At 36.8% G+C, this 16,654-nt stretch overlaps 1 protein-coding gene across 1 annotated transcript in view; it reads right to left on the reverse strand.

Moving 5' to 3' along the window:
* Window positions 1–5,242: 5,242 nt before the first annotated feature.
* ptprq (protein tyrosine phosphatase receptor type Q) overlaps window positions 5,243–16,654 on the reverse strand; it is a gene marked incomplete at both ends in the record, with an annotated part of 50,604 nt that continues 39,192 nt past the window's right edge. Inside the window, 20 exons of the mRNA XM_079374284.1 lie at window positions 5,243–5,280; window positions 5,390–5,513; window positions 5,623–5,758; window positions 6,100–6,248; window positions 6,499–6,624; window positions 7,127–7,261; window positions 7,374–7,450; window positions 7,996–8,086; window positions 8,289–8,370; window positions 8,631–8,657; window positions 9,275–9,403; window positions 9,516–9,615; window positions 10,371–10,444; window positions 10,545–10,764; window positions 11,989–12,147; window positions 12,234–12,300; window positions 12,859–13,100; window positions 13,193–13,379; window positions 13,463–13,581; window positions 15,124–15,447. Of these exons, the coding sequence (XP_079230410.1) occupies window positions 5,243–5,280; window positions 5,390–5,513; window positions 5,623–5,758; window positions 6,100–6,248; window positions 6,499–6,624; window positions 7,127–7,261; window positions 7,374–7,450; window positions 7,996–8,086; window positions 8,289–8,370; window positions 8,631–8,657; window positions 9,275–9,403; window positions 9,516–9,615; window positions 10,371–10,444; window positions 10,545–10,764; window positions 11,989–12,147; window positions 12,234–12,300; window positions 12,859–13,100; window positions 13,193–13,379; window positions 13,463–13,581; window positions 15,124–15,447 (2,606 nt within the window). The remainder of the gene's footprint in view (window positions 5,281–5,389; window positions 5,514–5,622; window positions 5,759–6,099; window positions 6,249–6,498; window positions 6,625–7,126; window positions 7,262–7,373; window positions 7,451–7,995; window positions 8,087–8,288; window positions 8,371–8,630; window positions 8,658–9,274; window positions 9,404–9,515; window positions 9,616–10,370; window positions 10,445–10,544; window positions 10,765–11,988; window positions 12,148–12,233; window positions 12,301–12,858; window positions 13,101–13,192; window positions 13,380–13,462; window positions 13,582–15,123; window positions 15,448–16,654) is intronic.

Consider the following 16,654-nt stretch of genomic DNA (forward strand, 5'->3'; position numbering starts at 1 on the left):
TTTGGATACCCGGCTCCTGACTTGGTTCTTCTCATAAAAGAACCATAATGTCCTTTAAAAAGCACATTTTGGACCAATGTGAATTGCTAATCTGTGCTGTAACCCATTTCCGTATAGTACTTGCTAGAAATAGGTTTCCTGTATTTCTACTCTAATTTCAATTTCATTATTGTCCACAAATTCTGATTGGTTAAATCTAACTGGGGTTTTTACTTAACAAAATGTTTATATAATAACTTTTATTTACAACATTGACAAACATTTTCTAGCATCCTGCTTGAAAGTGTTAGTTCATTTTCATTCAGATAGTCAGAAATGTTTCATTTGATATATTTTCACATACATTCACACTGAATGTACATCAAATATTGATTTGTTAATATTTGTAAAATGAGTCAAATTAAAGGAATAGTTCACCCAAAAATGAAATTTTGCTTAAAATATACTCACCCTTAGGACATCCAAGATGTTGATGAGTTTGTTTCATCATCAGAAGAGATTTGGAGAAATGTAGCATTACATCAGTTGCTCACCAATGGATCCTCTGCAGTGAATGGGTGCCGTCAGAATGAGAGCCCAAACAGCTGATAAAACCATCACGATAATCCACACCACTCCAGTCCATCCAACTTAACATCTTGTGAAGTAAAAAGCTGTGTGTTTGTAGGAAACAACCCCATCATTAAGGCATTTTAATTGAAAACAGAGCCCTCTATAATATTGATTTCTCCAAAGAAAAAGGTCTCGTCTGCACGAGGAGAGGAATATGCACAGATCAAGCACTGTTTACAAGTGTAAACGGTCCAAAACACTTGTGTAGATGGATTTTGATGTTAGATTTTTGTATTTTGGCCAGAGGTTTAAAGTTAAAAAGCCTTAATCCAAACTTAAAGCCTTCTCCAAATCTGTTCTGATGAAGAAACAAACTCCTCTACATCTTGGATGGCCTACGGGTGAGTACATTTTCAGCAGATTTAAATTTTTGGGTTAACTATTTCTTTAAAGTTTTAATGTAATTAAAGTGTTTGCCCATTCTTTCTTACTTTGCTAAAGATTTTTCTTTAAAACAACTTTTTACAGCAACAGAGAATTTTGAAAGAGGGTGGTGAGATAGTTTACCAAGTAGAGCCAGGGGTCGGCTTTAACCCAGTTTATCATCCTGAATCAATCTTTTTATTGTGTCCGGTCCTATAGAGCGACTCTGTAGCGTGTTACTGTGATCAAGCCTGGTGCTCAGGTAGCTTCATGTGAAAACCAGGTGCACATCAAACCTCTGAGAAAATATCAAATGTTGTATACTACAAGGCTATGACTGATAAATTGTATATTTTTTAAAAAGATATCACTTCAAATGTTTATTAAACTATTATGTTAAAATCTTTGGGGGGGGGGAGCATTTGTGTTTTAAAATGATCTGGTGGATTATGTTTGTGTTTGCCACTTAGAATTCATGTTTTCTGTATTGCATGCCATAAGAGAATCATATGTTTATGTGCAGATATCTATAAAGAGCTTTTATCAGGAGTATATCTCAAATGTACAACACTAATATTTATGTTTCTATTTTCTTCGTTCGGTTTTGAATCACACAACTAGTTTTTAATTACATGTATCTACATATGTTTTTTTCAAGGCATTATTGGAAATGATGTCATTCTGTACAGAAATTACAGAAAAGCAGCAAAAAATGTATTTATAAATCTATTTATTCATACAGAGTAGTAGAATGAAAAGCTTTATTGTATAGTTTGCACAGCTGTTTATTCATTGAGATGCACTGATTAAATAGTCTTTTCTTTGTGCACACCTGACGTTGATGGGACTGTTCAATTCACGTACGCTCCTCTTCCACGCACCATGTTGAGCCAGAAGCTGTTCATTTGCTAGATTAAATTAGTTCGTAGCGACATATTTGTTTCCGAGAACATAGCGACACATTTAATCCCAGCAGGGGGCCGTATTCTGACTGTGAAGTTGTGAAACTCTACTGCATTTTTGCAAAAATGCACCATAAACTCCATCCTCAAGTCCATGCTTTCAGTCTAACATGAACTTCTTGACATCAGTTTCAAACTCCCAGAAGTTAATTTTTAAAAACAGAAGCGAAAAGTATTTGTCTGAAAAGAAAATGCTGAATTTCATGTATAATTTCTCAAAATATGGCCTTGTGGTGGTCAAAGCAATGGTCCCATCTAATAGGTTTTTACGATCTATATTTGTATTGAGCACTATTATGAAGTTTTATATAGTGTAAAGACACTTGATACGTTCACATTCATATCCTGTATATGCAATGTCACTTAATCATATCTCAACAATCAATAAACGTGCAGAAAATAGAACAGAACTTGTGTGTGTTTATGTTTCAATACCAGTGGGCTTAAATAACACAATGGCATTAAAGACTGCAATCAGCAGGCTGTTATATAATATAGTAAATGTATTGTTCTCAAATACTATTGACTGGATCAGTTAAATATGAATAGCATATTGATTCAACCTGACATTCACAAATCAGTACTAATTATAAACATGAGCATTTATTTACATGAACAAACATTAGCAACGCCATTCATCAAAAGCACAATTAGAAGTGAGATTAGTTGGATGATGGAGTTGCATCCATGTTCCACGTATGAGAAAATTGCCACCCAATAAGCAATTTGAAGAAAAATAAGAAAATTATCATATTTTAATAAAATATTTAGTTTTTGCTCAGTAAGATGAAAAATGAATGCAATTTAAAAGCAAAACAGATAAAGACATTTGCTAAAGTCTCAAATAAATAATTGATTTTTATATTTCACAATATAGTTTTTTTTCAATAGTTATCAAATAAATGCACCTATGGTAAACATAAAAGAAAATTAAAAAAAATTACTGACCCCACACTTTTGACCTTTTGAACTATTTTCTTACCCAAATGTAAAAAATAAAACTATATATATATATATATATATATATATATATATATATATATATGTACATATCAATTCTATATTAAATTGTGCAAGATCTTTTTGTTGCTACAGTTGTTTCATACCAACACTTCTCATTCATGGTAAAATCACAGTAAGACACAGTCCCTTACGGCTTATTGCTTTATTTTAACCCACACACATTCCCTACCTGAACGTTCCTCTCAAGCAGGACCTTGTGTTCTCCCAGCATCCTCCCTTTGTTTCGGCTGAAAGCTTCAGTGCTGCTCTCCAGGGTCCTGAATTGCTGCTTTCACACCGAATGCTCTCTCACTCTTCAAAAGCAACCACACAGAGAATGACAGTCCATACACTCTGGCTGTAAAGTTACAAAATAACAAAAACCTTCAATAAAGCATCATAAACGTATCTTAAAATACTTGTGCTCTACATCCTGAAGTCATACAATAGCTTTGTGTGAAGAACAGATCATGATTTAAGCTACTATTCAGTGAAAATCATGACAGTCAAAATATTTGCAATGATCTTCAGAAGAAAACACTATTCATACATTTATTTCAAAACACAAATACTGTTGATTTCCAAATATACACACAACAAAACCATAAGTCATCTCCTGACACTCATTTGGCTTCATAATAATTTATGCAAAAGATAAGTTCTGAAAGAGCTTTACAATTTTGAGATGACGGATTTCCTCTGACTCGGTTCCTGTGTAATATGAACAAATGGATAAAGCAATAAAAGACAAATCAACGACTTGTCAAGCTATGATTTACAAATGAATGAACATATGTGTTACCTCACTCTGCATCAGCTTAAGGATACGTTAATGAAGGTGGGTAGCAAAACAAAAGCATTACGACTGAATAAATGACAAAGCACCATTGTCTGAAACTTCAGAGATGATTATGAATAGATGCGGTGTGAAGAAATCTTTCAAACTTCACAGTTCCTGATTAGAAAAACATTCGCCATAGACATACACGTGACATTAAACTTCCATATCAAATAAGTGCAGTTTTCTCCCATTTATGGGTAAATGATCGTTCATGTCAAACTGTCTAGACTAGCATAATGTCCCGTTCACACCAAGAACGATAACTATAAAGTGGTTTTAAAAGTCGTTCTAATCTTACTCTTAGAGGACTCCAAACCAGACCACAACTGTAATAATGATGCCGTGGAAAGATATCGTTGGGCGTTTTTTCCAGCTGATGAACCATAAAAATACTGACAGTGAATAAAACCCCAACCGACTGTAAAGCGCCAGCTCCAAACGTCACAGTATTACATAACGTTATGACCCGCTGTGTGGACGTGTCTAGTTCACACTATAACTTAACTTTAGTTAACAATTAGGTTTTGAACTGAGAAACGGTATCTTTAGAACCACTTTCAGACCGATTATTTCCAGCTGATGAATGATAACCACAATCCATCCGATTTTACAGAACACAAGCATTTAAAGCGCTTATAATAAACAGAACGTTATTGTTTGTTGGTGTGGGCGCTAATATAGTTATAATTATTGGTGTGAATGGGCTTTCAAAGAATAGCGGAGTCCACATAACTTTAACGATAACAGCATGGAGATGAGATATCATTGGAATTCGAGTGATTTTTCCAGATGTTCAAAATCAATGCAACTTTTTCACAAACGTCACTGCAGTATTTAGAATAAACACAACGTTATTCTTTGTTGATTGGAGTTGTAGATGTATTGTTATAGGTATAATTTTCATTCTTGGTGTAAGGATATGTTCTATGTACATGCAAATAAATTACTGTTCTGTTTAAAATAATCTCATAATTTGTCCAAATAAAATAAAAAATGACCAAAAGAATCATTTCGCAAAAAAACCCTTATGACTCTCATCCCTAATAATTGCATTAATAATACATTTGACTACAGGACATAAAACCCCTGTTATTTCTCACTCCTGCCTGCTGAATATTCCTACTTCCTTAGGAACCAGACATATTTTTAGTGTCTGATCCATTTTGAGTCCATAAGTAGGTGGTGTACCACTTTCTAGGGAGAGATAAAATAATACAGAAGTTGGACAAGAACTTTAGAAAAAAACTTTGATGGATGAGTCTGTCTGGTGGATGCAAATGAGAGGTTGAGAGACAGAGACAATCCATTTAGGCGAGAATATTCCAGTTTGCTTCTGAAGTACTTGTATTCCTCGTTTATCCTTTGCTTGGCGTGTTTGGCCCCAGGGTCCAAAGTCCCAGCGTCTGGATTTTTAATGAGCGTCTCCTCACAACCATCAGACTGACAGGAAACACTGTCCCTGTTACATAGTCGTCTCTTCCCACTCCAATTCTACATCACCTGAGAGAACAAACATGACAAAATACGTTTCCATCAAGACAAAACAGAGATCTTTAACCACCAGCCTTCACTGCACTGCACACGTCATTGACTGTAGGATGTATTTTACCCTCCATTGCATCCAGCGAGTCCATCTTCTCCAGAGCGGAGTAATTTACAAACCATATGGACTGACTGTTTCCTTTTGCAGACAGCAGATCCAGAGTGCTTTGATGCAGAAACATGTACTGAGCCTGAGAGAGAGGCAGATACAAACATCTGAGCAAGAGAACATGATCATCTCACTCAAGTCTACAGAGATGGAACTATTTTTGCAATACAAAGTGAAATCTGTCGGTTTACCAGGTTTTGCACCATGCACATCCTCTCACTGCGCAGCTCTGCAACCAGGCCATATAGATCCACAAAATCATGATCTCTCACATGCTGAATGAGATGATCCAGAGCTATAAACACTCCAGTCCTGCCCACACCAGCACTGCACATACACACATTACATACGTGTATACAATTTATAAAACTAAGACATGGAAAAAAAATGGTCACTTTAAATAACACATACATCCAGAGTGCTTTGATGCCAGTGGCCTATCTGAGAGCTATAAAGTATCAGTTGTGAGATATAAAGTCCCATTGTGAAATCATGACATGCAAAAAATAAAGACACAATTGTGTGATATGAAGTTGCAATTAGCTTTTTCTTTTACAAAAGGCAAAAATGGACTTGCAACTCAGACTCAAACATAAACATGCACTGATAGCTCACTGTAGAGAAAATCCTCAAGACTTCCTGTTACTCTAATGGGCAGATATACGCACCTGCAGTGAACCACGATGGTTGTGTTGTCATGGCCTCTATGTGAGCGAACCGCTTTGACAAACTGGATGAGTGTGGAGCTGGACTCCGGAACGCCGTGTTCTGGCCATGAGGTGTAGTTAAAATGATGAACAATCATGTAGCTTCCGTGCTGGAGAGAGAAAGAGAGAGAGGAAGGGCTAAATGTGTCCTAATTATCCATTCATCTAACCACCCACATCTGTGTGTGTGTTATTGTGCATTTTTGGACTCGTATAAGGCCACAGACATACTCAAGTGCATATGCAGAACTGAGTATACAATTAGCACATGGGGTGACAGTTCTCTTTAAATTAAACTGGATGCCATTTAACTGGACAAGTAAATGCAACTAGCTAGCAATGAACTTCAAAAGGTTTTACCCTCTCCACTCTTAGCGCCCGGACCGTCCAATCAGGATGCACATCCTCTGTGATTTTAGTGATTATGATGTCAGCAAAAACAGTGACGGGTTTATTGTCCTCTGGCCAGTACTGATGACAGCGGATCTGAAACATACAGCCAATATGTAATGGTGGGCATAAAATTTATAGAAAGTAAATATTTTATTCATATTTAAATCTAAATGGGTTTTATACATTAAATAATACAAAAAATGTCTATTATATGTATATATATTGTATTAAGTACACAATTAGATAATATCAATTTACCAAGCAATGCTTAATTTTGTTCAGTCTGTGGTGTAAAAAGGTAGCATTAGAAATGAAAGAAAAAACACTTAAGCAAAACATGGTCAGGTCAAAGTGTCGGTCCCAATTTTTTATAAATTTTACTGGCAGTCCACTTTATGAAGAATTTTTGGTTATAATTTGTCAAGGTTTACTTTATTTTGCTATCCTAACTTACATAAATGAACTATAATGTCCTGCACCCACTAGTAAAAAGATATCAAAAATGATATCTGTCTGAATAATCTTTGGTTTGATTGTACAAACATATATCTAATTGACTAGCTACATTGTTGTGTTCAATCACACACATACACACCCGGCCCTTCTCAAAGCACTGAGTGAGCATGACGATGGTTTTGGTCCCCGTCTCCCAAATCATCCTCCAGAAGTCTGCGACGGTACTAGGCAGAGGACCCTGAGTGGCTATAAACTCATTAGGACACAGATAGCCCTGAGACACAGAGACAAGACACAGAACAGGAGCTTAGGCCAATTCAATTAAAGTTGAGCCGCAGTATAAAAGAAAGAGCCAGCTGATATGTGGGCTGATCTCGAGCACTTACGGAGACGAAGCTGGCATTGATGTAGTCAGACCCCGGCATTCCTGGCTCAGACAGTAACTTCACTCGGTTATTGTTATCTAAAAAAGACATGTTAAAAAATGTGTTAAAAGTATGTTAAGCCTGGTTCTTAGTCCATGTTCTTACCCTCATGTCGCTCAGAACCTGCATGACTTTCTTGGAACAAAAATACAAAATTCTGAATAACAGAGCTGGTCTTTTCCATATAATAAGGATATTGCACAAAAAAGCTTTTTGAGCAGCAAATCAGGATATCAGAGTGATTTCTGAAGGATCATGTGTCACTGAAGAATGGAGTAAAAATTCAGCTTTGCATCACAGGAATAAATTACATTTTAAATTATATTAAAAAAGAAAACCGGTGTTTTAAATTGAACTATAATTTCACAATTTTCCTTTTTTACCATATTTTCCTTTTGAATGGTAGTGTAGCACACAAGTCATATGGGACACTTCTGAGGTGCTTTTACGTCCTTTTTGGTGCTCGACAGCCTGTTAACATTGTTAAACCTCTTCTTTTGTGTTGCATGGCGCAAAGAAAGTCAAACAGGTTTGTAACTACATGAGTGCTACTAAACAATAACAGTATTAATTTTTTTCATACAGGGTTTAATATTTGTGAAGCGATTTTTGGAGCGATTCCACGGCAGGTCAGCGTCTGATGTGGCCAGATCCTGAAGCAGCTTCGGTAGCTCCTGAAACACAGCAGAAAACGTCCAATTATAAAACACACCAGGAAGAAAATCAATCAACCATGGAAAGTATTCAGCAAAGTCATACGCCATTGAGCACATAACTCTACGTGCCCAATCAGAATGAGGTGTCACTGAAACTCATTTTACAGTTCACTAGTACTTTCTCTCTCACCCACCTACACACTTTAATGCTAAAACTTACAGCAAACTCCTCCTGAAACTTGGCATTGTCATTGGCACAAAGATCTTCCACATGCTGAAGAAATGATTTCTTACTGATTGGCCTGCAAATGTGTTAAAGAGAGATAAACAGAGCATGAAATATCCACAAAACCATAAATAATCATCATCTTTATCACTGTTACCACTACAGCAAGCATTATTTCTAAAGAACACCTCTTAAGAGCAGGTGGTTATGGTAATCATCTGTTTTGGTGACTCAAATATTTATTGAACAATAACAGAGAAAGAAGAAGAAAAACAAGAAAATAATATAAAAAAGGGAATAAAATATCAATCAATCCATCAAGTCTCCTTCACTTACTTGAGAGATTTCCTGTAACTTAGCAGCCTGGAACATTAGACAGTAAAGAATTATGAAATTGGCCTTGGACTGAAAAATTAGGTTACTTTTTCACTTCCAGTGATAAATAAGAAATTAATCTATGTGAAGTTCACCACACAATCTAATTAGAGGAAGACACACAAACATAAAAGAATCTGAGAGTCATTCTATGTGATCTTTCAGGCACAAATACACAGAGCCGAGCAGACCTACAGAGCAGCATTATGAAACCAAACAGCCCCAAATTATAGCAAGGCAGATATTCATTCATAATAAAACGCATTCAACGCCAGGTACAACAGCACAACATGCAACTGGGAAAATAAAACGTTTAATCTTTAAAACGAATGAAAACACTGATGCTACATATCATATGGGATCATGCATCATCTAAACACCAACATCTCTGTCTACTTACTGGATGACAAAAATCTCTTTCCTTCTAAAGAAAAACGAGGAATACCTGAGAACAGAGGATAGTGCAAGTGTTTGGATGGATTAGTGAGTGAGTGAGTCAATGAGTGAATTAGTGAGTGAGAGAGAGAGAGCAGAAGACACAATCACATATAAACACAGATAACTAAAGTCCACTGCTCATGTACAGTGTGTGTACAGTGTCTCACCGGTTAATTTTCTCCTCTTTGAGCTCCAGGTCGGCCACTGCAATGAGCTGATCCAGCTTGAACTTGGTCTCAATGATCTCTGCCTCCCGTGGAGAGTACGTCCCGCCTTCCTTCTGCCTGCGGTGGATCCTAGGATCGGAAAGAGTGGGTTTAGTTTGTCAAACAGGAAAAATAGATGCTTTTTGGGAAATACTAATTGAGTATGTTGTTGAACTCCTATATACAACAACACTAAACTTACCTCACAGATCCGTATATAATCAGAATGAAAAACAACGCCAGGAAAAATGACAGCAGGACCCCAAGAATGATCTGCTCGTCTCTGGTCAGCAGGCGGTCATCTGAAATCACAGTCAATATTTATACCCAGCAGGCAGTACCTGTTCACAATGAAATGTGTTGGTTTACAAGCCCAGCATTATAGAAGGTACATGTATAAGAGCATAAGGACAGTAACTGAATGGTTTTAAAGTAAGTGTCTTATGCTCACCAAGGCAGCATTGTTTGATCAGTAAAATTGTGAAATGCTATTACGTTTTAAAATTACCGTTTTCTATTTGAATATATTTTAAAATGTCCTTGTGATGCAAAGCTGAATAGTCTTCAGCATCCCACGATTCTTCTAATATGATTTTTGGATGCTCAAGAAACAATACTTATTAAAACAGGTGTGCTGCTTCATTTTTTTATGCAAATCATGATGAATATGAAGTTATAAAGTTCTAAAAGAACATAATTTACTTGTAAATCTTTTTCAAGGTTGCAAATGTCTTTACTGTCAGCTTTGATCAATTTAATGTGTCCTAGCTATATGAAAATATTTATTAAAATCTAAGTTTTGAGCAACAGTGTACATGAAAAAGTAGAAATGCTAACAAGCAATATAAAGTTTTGTCGGGGAAAATATATAATATAAAGTCTCATACTAAAACTAAAATGAAATTATATTTTCGTATTTGATAAATAATTTAGAAATAGAAATAAGGAAAAAAAGTATGAAAATCTGAGAGGGAAAGGGAAAATGTGAGCGAGACATCACAACTGGTCTCAGTGCATTAATACTGTAACAGTGCTTGAGTGCTACTTGCGTCCATACCTGTGGTTCTGACCCTATCTGAGTACTCAGAGTCTGTGTACTGCCCACGGATGTTTGTTGCTCGAAATTTGAACCTACAACACAAAAATAAAGAGCAAAAAAAAACTGGTTAAAAAGACTCCTGGATTAAATTACTTACAACACAGATTAGTTGTGTGTGCGTATGTCTCTCACACATAATATGTTTTGGGTTTGAGGGGTCCGTTACAAAGTGTCTTGGCATCTTCAGACAGACAGCCCTCATCTGCTCCTATAACGTATGTATTAGTGTTTGTGCTCAGGCGCTCTGCTTTCTCTGAGCACTTTGGGTTCAAGAAGCCCTCGTCGGTCAGGTATGGCGAAGTAGGGTAGAGGAAAACACTCTTCCAGTTGGACAGATTACCGAGGTCCATCACTGCATCAACATCAGAACAACAATATAACAATAAACCTTCCTAATGTTTTGAAAGAAGTCTCATTTGGTCACCAAGGCTGCATTTATTTGCTCAAAAATTTAAAATACAATTTAAAATAATTGTTTTCTATTTTAATATATTTAAAAATTTAATTTATTCACGTGATACAAAGATAAATTTTCAGCAGACATTAAAAATTCTTTTTGCTCAAGAATAATTTCTTCTTATCAATATTGAAAAAAATATTTCAGGGTTATTTGATGAATAGTTCAAAAGAACAGCATTTATTTGAATTAAAAATCTTTTGTAATATTATAATGTCTTTACTATCACCTTTGATCAATTTAATGCATCCTTGATTAATAAAAGTGTTAATACCTTTAAAAAATCTCCTTAAAATGTTAACTGCCATTATTAATAGTGTTAGCCTGTGTTTTACTCACCCTCAAAGTATCCTAGGTGTATATGACTTTCTTCTTTTAGACGAATCCAATCGGAGTAATATAAAAAATTGTCCTGGCCCCTCAAAGCTTTCGTCAACAGTTCAGAAGACGTGAAATAAAGTGTGCGCATCCTTAATAAAACATGCCTCACACGGCTCCGGGGGGTGAGTAAAGGCCTCCCGAAGCGAATCCATGCGTTTTTGTAAGAAAAATATCCATATTTCAAACGTAATAAATACTTTTTTCTCACTTCTCTGAAGCCGTCCAGGTGGATGACGTAGGTGCCACGTGTACACCTCTGAGATACGCTAGTCTTGCGAGTTTCTTTACAGGAGCAAAGGAAATCCAGTCTCCTCCTGGCTTATGTAGAAATCCTCTGACGTTTTTCTTTACAAATCCTCGTTTTGTGCTTCTAATTCGTGACTGGCGTTTTGTTTTCTCTTTTTTGTTGTAAAAAAAAAGTGTTTATTACGTTTGAAATATGGATATTTATCTTACAAAAACGCATGGATTTGCTACAGGAAGTCTTTTTTCACCCCCCGGAGCCGGAATTTTATTACGGATGCGTGCACTTTATTTCACATCTTCTGGACTGTTGACAAAAAGCACCCGCTTACCCCATTGTAAAGCTTGGAGGAGCCAGGGCAATTTTTAATACAACTCCGATTGGATTCGTCTGAAAGAAGAAAGTCATATATCTAGGATGCTTTGAGGGTGAGTAAAACAGGCAAATTTTCATTTTTGGGTGAACTAACCCTTTAAATGTCATTTTTTTAATACCTGCCGGTTCAGAAACAATGACCTGGACTTTTAGGATTGGTCCATGGTCATCTGTAAAGAAACATTCAGGCATCTCAATGGTGATGGTCTTGGAGGTAGAGATGATGACACCTGCGTTGTTCAGAGCTGCCCGCGGCCTCATCAACGGTTTGGGTGGCGCTAAATAAACCGGTCAGAATCTTAAAATGACAGTCACCTCAGCAAAATAGTACAGCTGACTTACAAAGCCTTAGGTTTTCTCATACCTTTCACACTTGTGGTGACCTTAATCTCTGAACTTGGTCCTAAACCTGCTCCATTCACAGCTGCAATCTGCAAAAAGTACAAAACAAATGCATTTGGCCCAACTGTGGAAGTCAATAAACAACTACATGTACCATTCTGTGCAGGTGAAGTTTTAGTATTTAAACCCAAAGGAATGAAAACATGATTTAAAAGACTAATGCAAATATTGCTTTCCATTTTTGGAGCTGCCTTCTCTGTGGTTACCTAGATACGGTTTTAAATAGCTGCTGCTCACAGTGGTATCGGATGATGCAAACGTACCACAGTTCAGTACAATCTCAGAAAAAAAGGTAAAAAAACTGTCTTTGGGGTGGTACCCTTTTAAAGTCCTAATATGTACCTTTAAATTACTAATATGCACTATTTAGGGTAAATTGGGTACACAGATGAACCTTTTAGCTTTTGTACCTCAGGGTACTGCCCCAGTGACAGCTTTGTACCTTTTTTTTCTGACAGTATATGAACGAGAAAGAGACCTGTGCATATAGGGGAAGAGGCTGGAGATGCACTTTATACCAAACAATCAAATCTAGGGAAAAAATTTGGTGTGAATGCTCCTCAAATGTTTAGGTTTTGGTTTCCTACCCTTATGCTGTAATTGAATCCACCCTTCAGTCCATCTATAATGGCCGTCATGGTGTTATTAGGGTTGCTGATCACAGACAGGCTGTTTATGTAGAAGTCCAGTTGTCCGTTTCGATAGATGGCGACGTGGTAGGCACTGATGTTTCCGTTCGGCTCATCCGGTGGAGAGAACGTTACATAAACACGTGTCACTTCCTCTGGGATCACGGTCAATGTAACGTTTTTGGGAGGATCCTTGGGCTCTGGGAAAACATGACCATGAATGTCACAAATAAGTTATGCATGCATGCATTCAATGGATAGCTGATAATCAATCATGCACAAACATCCTCACCGTCCTCCAGAGTTCTGACAAGGACGGGTTCAGATGCTTTGCCGTCTGTGCGAGCATTGGAAAGCTGCCCCGTGAAGGCAGTGATGGTAATAGAGTATAGGGTAAAGGCAGACAGGTTCCCAACAACCACCACCCTGATTTCCTCTGAATACCGCACTAGGCTCATGTTATATCCCGAACCATCCAACTGAAAGAGGACAGAGAGAAACTGAAGTAGAAAATTTCAGAAAGTCAACAGATGAAACAGATTTCTCAAGTTTATGAACTCACAGCAGTGATGTCAATGATATATGAGGTGGGCCCTGAGATGACCGATGGTTCGTCCCACACAATCTTTAACCCAGTGGGAGAAGGAACCGCTGATATGGCACTAGGGGGGGCATCAGGGTCTAAGACAAAAAGATAGAGAGAAAAAGAAAAAAATAAGGGTTTGCTATATGCAAATGACAACCCAAGGGAAAATTATGTAGCTCAAAAGCTCAAGAGACTTTAATGTTTCCTCTAAGCTGCACTTCTAATATTGCTCCCACATAGACCAAAGAACAGTTTCTGCAAAAAAACAGATGCTCAAAAATGTGTGGAAAAAATGTTGATCTTGAGAGTACTTGAATCAAAGCTAATAGATTGGGCAGCGTTTCAACAACGTTGCCCATTGATTTTCAGTATGGAACTAAAATCGTGAGAATGCAGCTCTGATTCACATGATCCCTGAACATAGCAGAGATTTCATAGCAGTGTCAAACAGAACTGAAATACAAATGTTCCAAACACAGTGAAGCTCACAGAAGCCACGCATCATTACTTTCCTGTCTTGCTTGCTATTATTTCTCTAAAGTTTAATTTTTTTATTTTAGAAACCATAGACAATTAAAAAAAATGAATTTAATTCAATATAATAACATTTATATTAAAGATTCAATTTATAAATATATATTTATATAATAGTTTGCTTTATGTATTTTCCATTTTTAGAATCTATAGACAAAATTACTAAATAACATTTATATAAATATATTTATTATAATGCATTACACATTATTATATGCCTTATTTTATATATTTTCATTTCAAAATTCATTTATACTATAGCTGTCACAATCCACTCAGGAAAAGGGAAACGAGGAGGTGAGGAACTTCTTCCAAACTTAAACTTTTATTAAACAAACTCAGGAATCGCTGAAGACATGGAAGAACATGGAATGACGATCAGACCGGACACAGACACAGGGAAACGCAGGGCTTATGAAGGACAGACTGAACTAGATAATTAACAACACAAGGCTGGGGACTAATTAACTAATGAAGACATGAAACGAGGACAGGGACAGGAACTAACCAAATATGGGCACGGAAACACAGGGAGCACGTGGAAACACAAGACACAGGGAAACAAAGTCTGACAATATATTTTAGCATATATAGACAAATAAAAAAAACAAAATGATATAATAAAGTATATATTTGTATTAACCAAAAAATATATATTTATATAATATTTCTTCTATATTTTTAGTTTTATTATATTTATGTTTTTTTTTTAGAAACTATACAAAGTTTTTTTTCTTTAAAGTTATAAAATCTACATTTTAAGTATCTACCTTGCTTTAGAATTTTCTAAGAAGCAATAAAACATACAACTGAACTGTAGACATACAGTGAGCGTATAGAGTCAAAATCAAATTGGATAGTGATCTGAAAAACTGAATGAGAAATGTTTAAGTTTATACTAAGATCTGACATTGCTGAGATCTCTTCTGAAACTTGAGAAAAGATATGCGAGACTGGGATCTTTTTCTCAGGGGAAACATCTTACAAATGGCAAACTCAAGTAAAAATCTCCTATTGCTGTCTAGGATAAACATACGAGACATTAAAGAGATCTCATTTGTGTTTTTTTCTTATGGTAATATTTTTATGCATGTTTAACATACTTCCTGCGAGTGTCTGTGTGTGGATCCAGTCGGAGGGTTCTCCGGCACCGGCCCTGGTGAACGCCAACAGTCTGATACGGTACCCTCTATATTTCAGCAGAGGGGAAAGTGTGACTCCACTGGTTGCTCCTTCAACCCACTCCACAAGCTCACTCTCTACACAGGACTTCAAGTGCTGCTCTGGCTCACAATTTCTTGCCAATTTCTGAATCTCTACATTATAACCCTGCAACAGACCAGGAACATGGACGGGACGCTGCCAGCTTAGAGACACACTGTCAGAGGTAACATCCATTATGGTCAGTGACTGGGGCGGACCAGGAACTGCAGAAAGAGAAAGAAACAATCTGCATGATCATGTCTGTACCACAAATGGTGCAGAATAAATTACATGCCAAAGTTTAATACTTTGATACTTAGTGTTAGGGTTTTTGGCACAGATTTGGAGAAATGTAGCATTAGAGCCCTGCACGGGCCTCAAATATAGGCCCTAGCCTGGCCCTTGTCCAACATCTTATCACAATTACCGGCCCGAGCCCAACTTTTTTGGTACTTCAGCTGCGCTGATGGTACGCATGCTGCTGCTAGACCGGGCTGGAATGCAGGGCTCTATGCAGCATTACATCACTTGCTCACCAATGGATCCTCTGCAGTGAATGGGTGCCATCATAATAAGAGCCCAAAAAGCTGAATAAAACATCACAATAATCCACACCACTCCAGTCCATCAATTAATGTCTTGTGACGTGTTCAAAATAAACATATTAGGACATATTAACTTTATAACCACATTTTTCAGCTTAAAGGGGACATTGGATGTGAAAAGCACTTTTTCATGTTGTTTGAACATAAATGTGTGTTGGCAGTGTGTGTACACAACCACCCAATAATGATAAAAATCCACCCAGTGTTTTTTTTTTAATCTACTAAAATCATTACCACTTTCTCAAATCAAGCTGTTCTCATCTTCTTGTCTGTGTGACGTCACGCAGACCAAGTCTGCTCCCACGATAGTTGATTGACATTGGTGTTTTACCTTAGACCCACCCTCATCATTCGTGATCTAGCTTCACCAACAAAAGAAGTCGTTTATAAGAATCTTTGCAAATTGCCTTTACTAATAATGTGCTACTTAGCAAGTTTCGCGGCTAAAGTTTACATTCTCTCAGAGAGTGGCTCAGAAGAGAGGGGCGGGGTGAACAGAGCTCATTAGTATTTAAAGCAACATGCTACAAAACAGCTTGCTCTGAAAAGAGCTGTTTTTGGCAAGGTCAAAAGGGTGTTTCTTCCACTACCATTGAGAAATTTTAACCAAAGTATGTTATATACTTTTCATTAAGACCCTAAAAAAATCATATAAACTTGTGGAAAATGGGGGATCCAATGACCCCTTTAAATACAAGTCCTCTATCCATAATATTGCCTTCTAAAGTGAAAATGTTATGAGAGAAATACACGCAGATCAAGCACCGTTTACAAGTGAAAACAGTTCTAAACAAATATGTTAGTGGATTTTGATGTGGGAGGACAA

This window comes from Barbus barbus (genome assembly GCF_936440315.1).
Source record: "Barbus barbus genome assembly, chromosome: 23".
In the NCBI taxonomy this organism is placed as follows: Eukaryota; Metazoa; Chordata; class Actinopteri; order Cypriniformes; family Cyprinidae; genus Barbus; species Barbus barbus.